The following is a 12143-nucleotide window of genomic DNA, read 5'->3' as shown; positions in this document are numbered from 1 at the left end:
GAATCTGTTATTATTATTGTTGTTGTTGGCCAAGCACCGAAGAAATTTATGTAGGTTACAATGTGATATGGAATCAGGCCTTACAGTCCTTGCCACTTTCAGAAAGAGAGAATGTTTATGGATAAACACAAAGTAGGCTTTTAAAATGATTAGGATTATTTTCAGGTATTTCTCTTAAAAAATTGAATTTAATTGATTATTATTTTTTTTATGGCTTCCCCAGCTGTATAGACTAGTTGCATAGACTGTGCAAACAGTTGTACAGATTTGCTCTACCCTTTGCAGAAAGACTTTTATTTCCCACACTTTAAACATCTACAGTATATATGACCCTGGATCACAAAACCATAAGGGTGAATTTTTTGAAATTGAGATCTATACATCATCTGAAATTTGAATAAATAAGCTTTACATTGATGAATGGTTTGTTAGGATCGGATAATATATATATATATAGCCCTGTCTCACTTACCAATGAATATTACTAATCAAAAATTAAGTTTTATTATGTTTAACGTAGAAAAATTTACAAAATATCTTCATGGAACTTGATCTTTCATTAATATCCAAATGATTTTTGGCATAAAAGAAAAATCAATAATTTTGACCAATACAATGTATTTTTGGCTTTTGCTACAAATATACCCCAGTCACTTAAGAGTGGTTTTGTGGTCCAGGGTCACATATATGAATCATGAAGTTACATATCACGGTTTTGAAGTGGCCGACGAAATGTCAGCTGCCTGGTGAGAGTTGGCTGAGGGTACGAGGGTGATTTTCCTGTTCTTTGCAGCAGTTGGCAGGACTGAGTTCCGCTTGCCTTATCAAATAAATTGGAGAGCTGCTTTTTTCCCCCTGTTGCCTCGGCAGAAAAGGTTTTGGCTCACCCGAGGGTCTTCTGCTCATGCCTGCTACTGATGGGAAAACTACTTAGAATAATTGTGTTCCAGGCAGGAGGATTGCAAACCACCGCATGGCTCTCGCTCTCTCTCTTCTTCATTGTTCCTCAGTCTCTCTCTCTCTCCCTGTATTGTTCTGGCTCATTCTCTTTTTTCTCGGTCTTTCTCTCTGCATTGAAAACACAGGACCTTCCCAGCTTTCAGCAGGAAGAGAGGAGAGGGGGCTGCTTGAGTCTCTGCATCACTCTTGTATCAAGGCTTACTATGTAGTAATGTGGTGACGTTGTTATTTTAAATAATTGATCGAGTTTATCCATTATATTTTTTGCATTAGTTTGAGTACATTGAGTACATTTCCACATTATAATTACGTGAAATCAATAATCAATCAGTATATTAAGTTAAAAAGTTACTTTGCATTATGGTAGTTTTTGTTGAACTACAGTATATTTCATTTATGCAGATTTTAATAAAAATGGTAATAATGAGATGACTTTAATCACTATATTACAATGATTGTGATAATTATTTTTAATTAAAATCTGAATAGATTTATTTCAGTATTCAACAGTCCTCAATATAATATATTTTATTTCATATGTATTTCATAATATATTTGATTTGTACAGTACCGTTCAAAAGTCTGTGGTCGGTACGATTTTTTTGATGGTTTTGAAAGTCTCTTAGGCCCATCAAGCCTGCGTTTATTTGATCGAAAAACAAAACAAAAACAACAACAATAAAAGCAGTGTTATCGTAAATGTTGTCACCTATACAATACCCGTTTAGTATTTGAGAATATATTTAAAATGTAATTTTCTAAATTTTCATTAATTTAGTCTTCATTGTTACACAGTCCTTTAGACTGCATTTCTTTGAAATATATCCTTTTTTATTCGCAATGTAAAAGTCTGTTTATGAATAACAGTTTAAAATATATAATTGACTGACCCCGAACTTTTAAATGGTATTGTTTATGTGTTGTTCTATATTTTTGCTAGATTCACCACCAAAAAAAAAAAAAAACCAGACTACATGCATTTTTATACTGTCATAAAGAATATGAATAGTGTCACATCCCCTTCATATTTTTTTCAGCCGTAGCATTTTCGAATTGCCTCAGCATTTTTATTTGATATGACGGAAGTCAAATAGATTGAGTAGATATGATCTCATTCTGAATGCCCTGTGTTGCTAAGTTAAATGGTGAACCAATTTTGCTCTGAATATCCGCTTTTCCTTCTTTGATGAATTGTCATCTTTGTCCAAATCCTCACTGGCAGGTTCAGCCCTGTCTCACTCAGTTCTAAATCTTCTTCCGAAGTGACAGAGAAACGCCATAATTCCTTTCCTCTCGGTGCCAGCGTACCCTCTTTCTGTCTCTGTCTCTCTCTCTCTCACACACACATTGTCATTTTTCATTGTGCTTAGTTTAACAGTATTTTGAATAGTGGCAGATCTTAGTACACCGAATTGTGCAAAATAAACATCTGCCTCTATAGATCCTTCCTAGTCAATAGTACGAAACGATCAATCACACACAGAGAATGAGTCCGATCATGTGAGCTATTGATGTTTGTCTCAGATGGCCAGTCTAATTAGTTCAGTCTTGTGTGCGGGAGTAGATCTAATCAAAGCAGATATTTTTGATTGTTTATATATATCATGTATCAATAAACAAACATTTCTATGTATCAGTAAATAGATGCATAGATAGATCTACACCCAAATAGGCTCGGAGGCATTCTAGGGGAAGTATTGTACGTATGGAACACTTGTTATGGAACAGATATTCTGTTGGTGCTAAATGGAAGGCGGAACTCATGCAAATACATGGTCTAAAAATACTGATCCAAGACACAAATGGCCATTTTAATGAAGGCGTCGGTGGAACTAATGCTGTCTGACATTGATAGCATCTTGATTTCATTGCAGTTCACAACAGCGATAAAACCGCAACATGATCTGTAGATGTTGGTGTTTTTAAGTTAAAAATTATTATCTGTTTGGACAAGGAGCTGTTTTCACGTACATGTGCCACTTGAGGGTGAGGGTGTCATTTTAATATTTAAAGGAAAAGATCCAGTGACATGCACTAAACTTTGTGTGTTGTGACTTGGATGTGTTTGCCTGCAGACCTCCAGCAATCATTTATTCATGTCAAGTGGCCCTTTCTCTAGTGGAACTAATGGAAAGCCCTGGTTCTACAAATGGGTGGAAAAAAATCTTTGCCAGCCAGATTTAGACATTGAAGAGAGGGACAGATTTTGCAGTAATGCAGAGAAAGAGGGAGTGCGTGCCTAATGCCTTAGAGACATGCATCTGCTGACATTTCTCATCCTGCTTGTTTGTTTTTGTTTTTTTTTTACGGTAATTTTTATGGTAAGAGACTACGGGGAAGGCTAGAGTTATTCATCACTGCTTGTGTTTCACACTGTGCTATAGGCTACTTTAGTGTCTGGTCATTGTTCTAGATATAGAAAGTCAAACCATAGTTTCTGTTGTGTTGAACATATCTTAGATCAACCCTATAAGCTTAAGTGTTTTGTTTATGCACAGGCTGTCAAAGGGCACATTTCTGTAGAAACATCACTGTTTTCTCACCACAGAGGACACCTGGTGTTTTCTGAAGGGTTGCAATGGCTGCTGTTTCATAAAGCATGTACACATTTGATTTTCATCTGATTTTTTATTTTAATATTTTAAAATCAAATTTATTCCATTGATGGCACAGCTGAATTTTAAGCCGTCAGTACTCCGGTCTTCAGTATGAATCGATCTGAAATAACCGCAAATGATACATCCTTATCCAGTACCTAAACTTAACAACTACCTTATTAACTATTAATAAGCAGTAATAAGGAGTTTATTGAAACACAAGTCAATAGTTAGTTAATAGTGAGAACTGGACCTTAAAATAAAATGTAGAAGCTTTTAAAAAGCTTTTTAAGAGATGCATGCAACAATCTATCAGAGTAAGACTAGGAATATGATTGTGTGTTAATTTAATTTATTTCACGTTCTGTATACCTAATAATGGCCTTACTGAAGGGAAGATATAAAATTGGTCACATTCATTTGTAAGGTGTTTTTCTATTTTTTTATTTTATATAGAGCAGACACTGTGGTCACTTGCTTTGTGTGTGTGTGTGTGTGTGTGTGTGTGGAGTCACTTACACACTAAATGTACTTTCAAGTGCTGATTCGTTTCTTTGAAAAAAAATCCAGATATTGAAATTGCTCATTTAGTAACATATGGCCTGAAGACGTAAGACATTTGTTAAATTTGACGGTTGAGTGTGGATTGCTGTTAATTAACGTGGACAATGCAAGGCTTTTAAGATAAAGTAATTCAGCGCTATGCTTAATAAATTGAATAATCTAATTGTTGCACGGTACTCTCTATCATCACACAAAATGATGAGGTTGCCTGCCAGTCATCTCCATTTCCAGTTTTTTGCTGTGTAAAGTGAAGAGCTACATCAAAAATCTGTGATTACTGCTCCTATCTAAAAGATATTGTGTTTGATTTGAAAATGAGACAGGCTTTGCTGTCAGACCTGCGTTTTTTCTTTATATTTATTATTTATAAAAGTGCAGTACAGCCTATGATCATCAATACTGTGCTTGATGGAGAGGCTGAGGGGGTGAGATAAGGCTCTGTTGACCGTGTTGTTGAAATGGGTGACTGAAGCTTCTGCTGTTGGTCATGGTCTGCTCCTCAAAGCAGAGGCCGCCTTTTATCAGGTAAGTGCAATACGAAGCAGCAGTTCAAAGAGAAAGGCCTGAGTTTTTGAGGTTAACATGTCTGAGGTTAATCCTGGAGACACTTTCTGCTATCAATGAATGTTTCGTCACGTTATGAGTGTTTGGTCAACCATTTAGTGTGGTTCCCGTAGGCTCTAAAGCACTGCAGAACAGCCGTCTTACAGAACTTTCTTGTAAAGTTCTTAGCTAGTTCTTCAATAAAAGCAATGATCAATGTGAGGCCTCAATGCGTTACGATGATTTTATCACGGTTAAGGAAGTTTAGGCACTGCAGCACAGCCTGTTGATATTAAATAGTAGCAACATGAAAAAACACACCAGTGTTCAAATAAAGACATTAATTAAAAATAATAATCACTGTAAACAATTATTTTGCGAAGTGATATAGCGAATAAGCCTCATTAACTATTTTATTTAATTAGCTGAAGGCTAATTGATAGATCTAGACGTTCTAATTGTTTGTTGCAACTCAGTACACAGAAAAAAAATTCATTCATTCATTCAGAAATTGAAAATGAAGAAACTGCAAGTGACACATTTAACTAAATGTGAAATAGTTTTTTTTTTTTTTTTTTTTAAATGCCAGTAATCTTTATTAACAATGTCCAAAAAATTTATAAAATATAATGCTGGCATTAATATAGAATTGAACTGATGTGCAGTCACAATTGTGTATATGTACAGCTGCTTCGTCCACTTTTACAAGCAGGATTAATAATGTGTGAGAAACATCTTGATATAATTCTAAACTTTTTCGTAATTTGATAGAGAACTAATTGCTTAACTGCTGAAATCGTCCCTATTTTAATGATTTCTAAATTCTCTCCGTTTTTTCTGTCTCATTTTGTCTATTTATGACCTCATGTCTTGCATGTGTGCTATAGGATTTCTGTATAGCATGGCTGCATTGCAGTTGCATGGCTCTTTGCTGCAGCCAGACCTCAGAGTGGTTGATTTTCATTGGCAGATATCAGAGAGTAGGGACACAGATAGTTTTCAGTAATCCAGAGGCTAAAACATGCATGATTTACCATGCCTTGTGTCACTGCACCTGTTCAAGGTGTTAAGCAGTACATGTATGCTCACAGAACAGCAGTAGTTTCCATCTATTGAAACATAAGCTGCTGGAAACCCAGCACGACTGTGCTGTTTGATGTTATGGCTTCTGTGAGAGAGCGGGGGGTGTTCCACAGGGATTTTATCATCGAAATCTGGTTTTGGATCCGAGAAAAGGCTGATGTTTTTGAATTTTCATTCAGAAATGAAATTCAGAGGTGAAATGGACTGTATGATGGATATAAGCTTTAGTGTGCATAAACAGATGCTCATAAGTTTTTGTTTATTTATTTATTTTATTTTATTTTTTGGATGTACAGTCAGAGGTCATAATGAAGATGCAGAAGCCATGTGTGCTATCTATGGGAAATAGGATTTGTTTTGCAGCACAGATTTATAGTCCTTCTATAAATATGTTTCTAAGTGGGGTTCATATAACATTAACCAAATCTGCAAGTACTAAGCACGGATTTTATTTTATTTTATTTTATTTTGTTGTTGTTGTTGTTTTCCTTTCTTTTTGTTTTTTTGCAAGATAAGTCCATTCACATTTTGGTTTTGTATCGTGCTCTTTTCAGTAGCAAAAATAAAAAACGTAATTCACACCAACTTCACACCGACATAAAGGCACACCATGAAAATTTGGTCCGATTTTTGCACGCAACTGACCAATTATATGCAGACTTAAAAAAAAAAAAAAGGCAAAGTTTTCTCGTCCATGAAAAAACATACAAACATAAAAAACTTTGTTTTCCCTCAATAAACTCATAATTTCCTACTTGATAGTAGGTAAGTTACCTGTTAAGTTTAGGTACATGGGACAGGTTTAAAGATAAAAAATTTGGTCATGCAGAATAAGGCATTAATATATGCTTTATAAGTACTAATAAACTGACAATATGCTAGTAATATGCATGCCGATAATTGATCATGTAAATTGGTCCTTAAAATAAAGTGTTACCACTAAAACAGTGTTTTTAAGTATTGCAGTGTCCAGTGTTCCAGTATCACCTTCTGAATCCTCAAATGCATAACTGTTTTGTTATTTGTTTTTACAGGGTGAAAGCAAAGAAAGGGGTGAACCTCCTTAGCACCAAGTCGAGGAGTAACCAATGGAAGGTTGAATGGGATGTTCAATCCGGGGCCAAACACTCCATTGCAACCGTGGAAGCCAGCAAGATCAGTGGAGTCCCTGGGTAAGGCAGCTTCCCCACTTTTTGTACACTGATCTAGAAACAGCTTCCCCAGTGGAAAACTAAGCACTGTGTAGTGAATGGCTGTATGGTTGCAGATCAGCAACAAAAACTTTCATGTTTGACTCATAACATTCACCCACTCATCTGCTACTGTAGTTAATCTGAATAACTCTCAACTAAAACAGAATGCCGTCTGTTCAGTTAAAACCTTTGTTTAAGGATGTTTAATCGGAGAGGCTTACATTCAATGAAACCTTTTTACTAATATTAATTAACACTTCCTGTGTATTCTTTCATGCTAAATTATTATTGCAGGGCTTACATTAAAAGATCACTATTCAAAGTCACTATTCGAAAAAAGAAAGAAAAGGAAACATAAAAGTCCTTTTGTAAACCCTAATTTGGAATTAATCCTATTGGAATCAAATAAAGCCGTCCAAATCAAATAACAAAAACTTGAATGAATAAAAAATGTCAAATGTATCTATAGGATAATGTTTTCTTCATGGGGCTTCTTATTTGACCCTAATAGTATTCTTGTAGGATTGATTCTAAATTATAATTCTAACTGATTTCTGACTTTAGAGAGTGAGAGACAGAGAAAGATATTATCGATCTGATTTTTGAATATATATTTCTTTATAAACACAAATTAATTGAACTAGAAATAGATGCACATTTCTATAAATCCACAGCACGCACAGATAATCAGCGCATCTAATTCACAATCAGTAATCACAGTAATCTATCCAACCACTATGAGTGAAACACTATAAATAATCATAGCAGCCTTACCTTCATTCTCTCTAGTCTTTCAGCATCCCTCCATCAGCTACTCCTCACCGTTGACCCATTCCTGGGGGGAAGCGCTCTGTGTTCAGGCCGATGCCGAGCTCAAAGCCCTCTCCCTGGGCAGCACACCAAATGCACATAATATTCTTCTCTATACATTATTATCGGCAAGATGAACTCGTGAATTGCCTTTTGTCCCGTAGGTCAAGACATGGTGATTGAGAGTCGACTTAGAGATTATCTACAAGGTCATTTGAATTAAACATCATGCTGTTTTGTACATGTTTCTAAGCCTCTTAACCTTTTTACTTTTTACTTATTTTTTTCCTCTGTATCAAGTGGACCCTGGCATGTAATTTTCTTTTTGTGTCAGACATGTGAAAAGTCCATGTCACTCACCTGCAACCCTACAATTTGACTGAATACATGCTACCAGAAAAACTATACTTTTACAGGATTACCTCCTGCCTTTCCTGGCATGCAGTGTATTCTGACAGCTGCCACAGAGAACGTGTTTCATCAGGATGGAGCTTAAGTCAAGTGAAAAAAGAAAGGAAAAGTTATACTACCAATTAAAACTAAGCAGCCCAGCAAAAGACAATATATAATACAACAGCAGAGAGAAGGTTTTCCAAAATTGTATTAATTTATTTTGTTTTTTATTTTATTAATGATTGTCAGACCGAAATCTCTTATGGTACATACACAGTGCCTGTTGTTTGATTTAATATCCATAGCCTTGAAGCTGTAAAAAAGTAATACGATGTAGCATACTAAAGCTATTTAAAGCCATCTTCATTTGAGTGCAATTACAGAATAGGAAATCCATTCTAATGGTTTAAATGGTTAGTACAAAAATAACCAGATTACTATCCAAATATTTTTGTTAATCTTCACCAAGGCTGTATTTATTTGAAAAAAAAATAAATAAATACAGTAAAAACACTAAAATTATTAAACATTATTAACATTTAAAATAAACGTAGGTAATACATTATTCCTGGGATGATGGTAATATAGATTTTTCAGCAGTCATTACTCCAGTCTTCAGTCTCACATGATCCTTCAGAAATCATTTTAAAATGCTGTTTTGCTGCTCAAAAAGAATTTCCTATTATTAATGCAAACATGAAAAAAAAATATCAGTTTGCTACAGTGTTGTTACAAAAATGGTAGGACATGTTTTTTTTTCAATCATTATATATATATATATATATCACCTCCTTACCAATTTATTGAACTGTCTGACACTCACACAAAATGATTCCTTTTATATGGAATTTAAATGGCAAAATTTGAACGTTTTGCTGTAAAACTTATCACAGTTTATTTATGTGCAGCACATTTCAGCAGCCTCTGACATTTTGTCAAGCGCCAATGTGACACCAGACTATAGAGAGGTGTTGCTTGTTATTTTTAATGCAAGTTTAAACAGCTTTGCACTTTTCACCACAACTAACAAAAATGCACTGCTTGTTTTGAGCCTATTTCACAGTTGAACCCATCTCTTTGTTTTGGAGAATATATGTCTAGATCAGGCTGGGGGCTTTTTGTATTGCAACAGAATAATGCCTGCATGAGCTTGTTGTCTAAGAAGATGAATACTTTTTAGCAAGTCGACGCCGTTTCCTTGTATAGATTTTCAGTTAACGCAGCTCGTTCTGTCCACAGACTGCAGTTCACTTCTTAGACTTGCAAATTTCTTTGCATACGCCACCCATATTCTTTCACCATCTATCTTTTCTGACGGTTTTAATGAGTGAGTCCACTGCTAGGAGCAAACGTTGCGCATTTGGTTTAGGGCTGGCCTTGGAGGCAAAGCCGGCATTATTTGTCAGTATAAGACAAGCCTCATCATTCCATTAGTGTATTTTCAATTAGTGATTCAGTTGCTGGCACACACGCGCCAATTCTTTCTCTCTTTGTGTTTCTGCACTCCAGAATTAAGCAAGCCTAAAATGACTCTAAATGCAGGGCGTTTTAAAAGCTGGCTCCTGTTCTAGCAATGCTTTAATGACTGATTGTTAGCAAAACTCTTCCCTGGCCTCTTCTCTTGTTGTGCTGGACAATCGATCCTCAGCAATGGCTAAATAATTAAGGCAATATTAACTTTGTTAATGCAGTGTCCAGCGAACGGACATCAAGAAAGCAAACACGTTTGATACAGATTGATTCCCATTCGCCTTGAAATATTTCTGTCCAAACAAAAGGAAAAGTAATTAAACTTTTAGTGGGAAAGTCACACTTAATGGCTTTGTAGTTCTAATTAGCCACATCAGTTGCAAATTATCCCAACAACAATTAGTGACAAAACAGTATCTTCTAACAAAGGGGCATTGTAGACCATAGAGTTGGCCACTAGTGTAGTGTAGTGTACACTAAAAGACTAAACCAAATACAGCATTTGTTTTCTAGCAGAGAATGCAGAGATCATTCTCAATGCTAATATGGTGCTTAAGAGGCTTTACTTATTATTAGTATTATCAATGTTGCAATTATTTATGCCGCCTGATATTTTCATGGAAACAAGAAAACTTTTTTTTTGCAGAAGAATCAGAAATCAGAATCAGAAAGAGCTTTATTGCCAAGTATGTTTTCACATACAAGGATTTTGTTTTAGTGACATAAGCTTCCAGTACACAAAGACAACAACAACAACAACAACAACACACACACACACACACACACACACACATTTTATTGCATAAGTGGGGAACATTTAACTGTTCATGAAGCAGATTGCCTGTGGGAAGAAACCTTAGATGAAAACAGCATTTATTTGAAATCTATATTAATTGAAATACTTTTTTTATATATCATTTTACTGTCAATTTTATCAATTTAATGCATCCTTGCCTTTTTTATTCTTTTTTTGGGAATGTTAGTGTACATCTAAGTGAAACTTCATTTATTCACTTAAAATGAATAATAGTGAAAGAAATTTGTTTCAAGATGTCCCTTTTTTACATTTTGTCATGCAAATCATTTACATTCCTACATCTGAAGTATGGCTTATAAAGTATGAATTTGTTTTTAGGACACTGTAAGACTGTAAAAAATGTACATTTAAATCAACTTTTACATTTCAATGTTTAAATTATTTAGTCTAGTTTCATGTCACATATAAAACTCTTCTAAGTATCTTATTCCCCATAAGAATTCTTGATTTTGCAGCCCTGACACATTAATTACCCCCCACAGATAACATTTTGATAACCCTGCAGCATTTTTCCACAGGCGCACACACTCCCAGAAAGGGAATTTATTTTTTGGCCGCTCTCTCTCAGCGTGGTTGTCAGCTGCTATCAACACATCTACCTGTAGAACAGGAGTCTCAGATAAAGGAAATAATCCTTGATGAGTGTGCATGAGATCAACCGACAGAACTCATTTAGCCTGTCACTATGCATTATGGAGGTTTCCTGCAAAGGCTCTGAAGAAACTATCTGCCGGGCGAAGTTGCCGTATATTTTCCGTGTCACCAATTTAATTCCAATATGCTACTTAAATGTTGTGCTCAGCTGTTTTTATGACTGTGTTCATTTCACCAATGCACTTGAAATCAAAGATTATTGTTATGTGAATGTGCAGCATTTTTGCTTAAATTGCTTTTTATTAAAGGTGATGTGTATTTTTTCCTGTTACAGTAATAATAATACATTTTATTGCACTATTTTCCCCTATCCTAGCTTAATATGCAGGGATAACTACAAGTAAGCCATTTATAGGTTTATTCCCCCAAAAAGCAAAAACACTTCTTAATTTGTTTAAATAGCCAACACACAAATATTGGTAGGCTCAACCAATCAAGACAGTCTGAGGCAGGACGTCCGGTTTCACCAAACAATGGAAGACAAAAAAGGGTTCAGGAAAATATTTTTGCAAACAGATTCGATGGCAACAGAAATTATGCACTTCAAAAGCTGTGAAAATGCAGTAAAATAGTAATACTTAGATATTACTGATATGTATATATATATATATATATATATATATATATATATATACACACACACACACACACACACACACACACACACACACACACACAAACACTCATTTATCTGAGGAGGAGAGCTCAAATACTATTAAAAAAAAATCAATAAAAATGCATCAAATGTGCACGTGTCACATGACTCCATATTTTCTCCAATGAAAAATGCTTTTATCATGACTTTACACACATATAATTGCCTACCAAAAATCTGAGGCACCTTAATTGATAAGTAAAGAAGTAAAACTTCAAGCATGTTGACCTGTTTTGGTCATGTATATACACACACGCTCTCTTTTCGTTTGTTCTGTTAGATTTGTAATTTGCAAATCCATTTTTAGCCCCTATAATCAAGTCCCCAACAGCAGATGGGCCTCTCTCTGATTGATTAATTTGCTGATTGTTTTAATATATAATACCTAATACATGACAGACCAT

The 12143-nt window shown here is 35.0% G+C and overlaps 1 protein-coding gene across 2 annotated transcripts in view; it reads left to right on the top strand.

The window, feature by feature from the left end:
• The window catches only part of LOC113049761 (transmembrane protein 132E), a 293725-nt gene that overhangs the window by 245324 nt on the left and 36258 nt on the right, over positions 1 to 12143 (top strand). For both annotated transcript variants that reach the window (XM_026212377.1, XM_026212376.1), the window contains exon 3: positions 6782 to 6919. In XM_026212377.1, coding sequence (XP_026068162.1) covers positions 6782 to 6919 — 138 coding nt within the window. The remainder of the gene's footprint in view (positions 1 to 6781; positions 6920 to 12143) is intronic.

The sequence above is a fragment of the Carassius auratus genome, chromosome 30, assembly GCF_003368295.1.
Source record: "Carassius auratus strain Wakin chromosome 30, ASM336829v1, whole genome shotgun sequence".
In the NCBI taxonomy this organism is placed as follows: domain Eukaryota; kingdom Metazoa; phylum Chordata; class Actinopteri; order Cypriniformes; family Cyprinidae; genus Carassius; species Carassius auratus.
The sequence above is the reverse complement of the archived record's forward strand: the minus strand, read 5'-3'. Positions and strand labels throughout refer to the sequence as shown.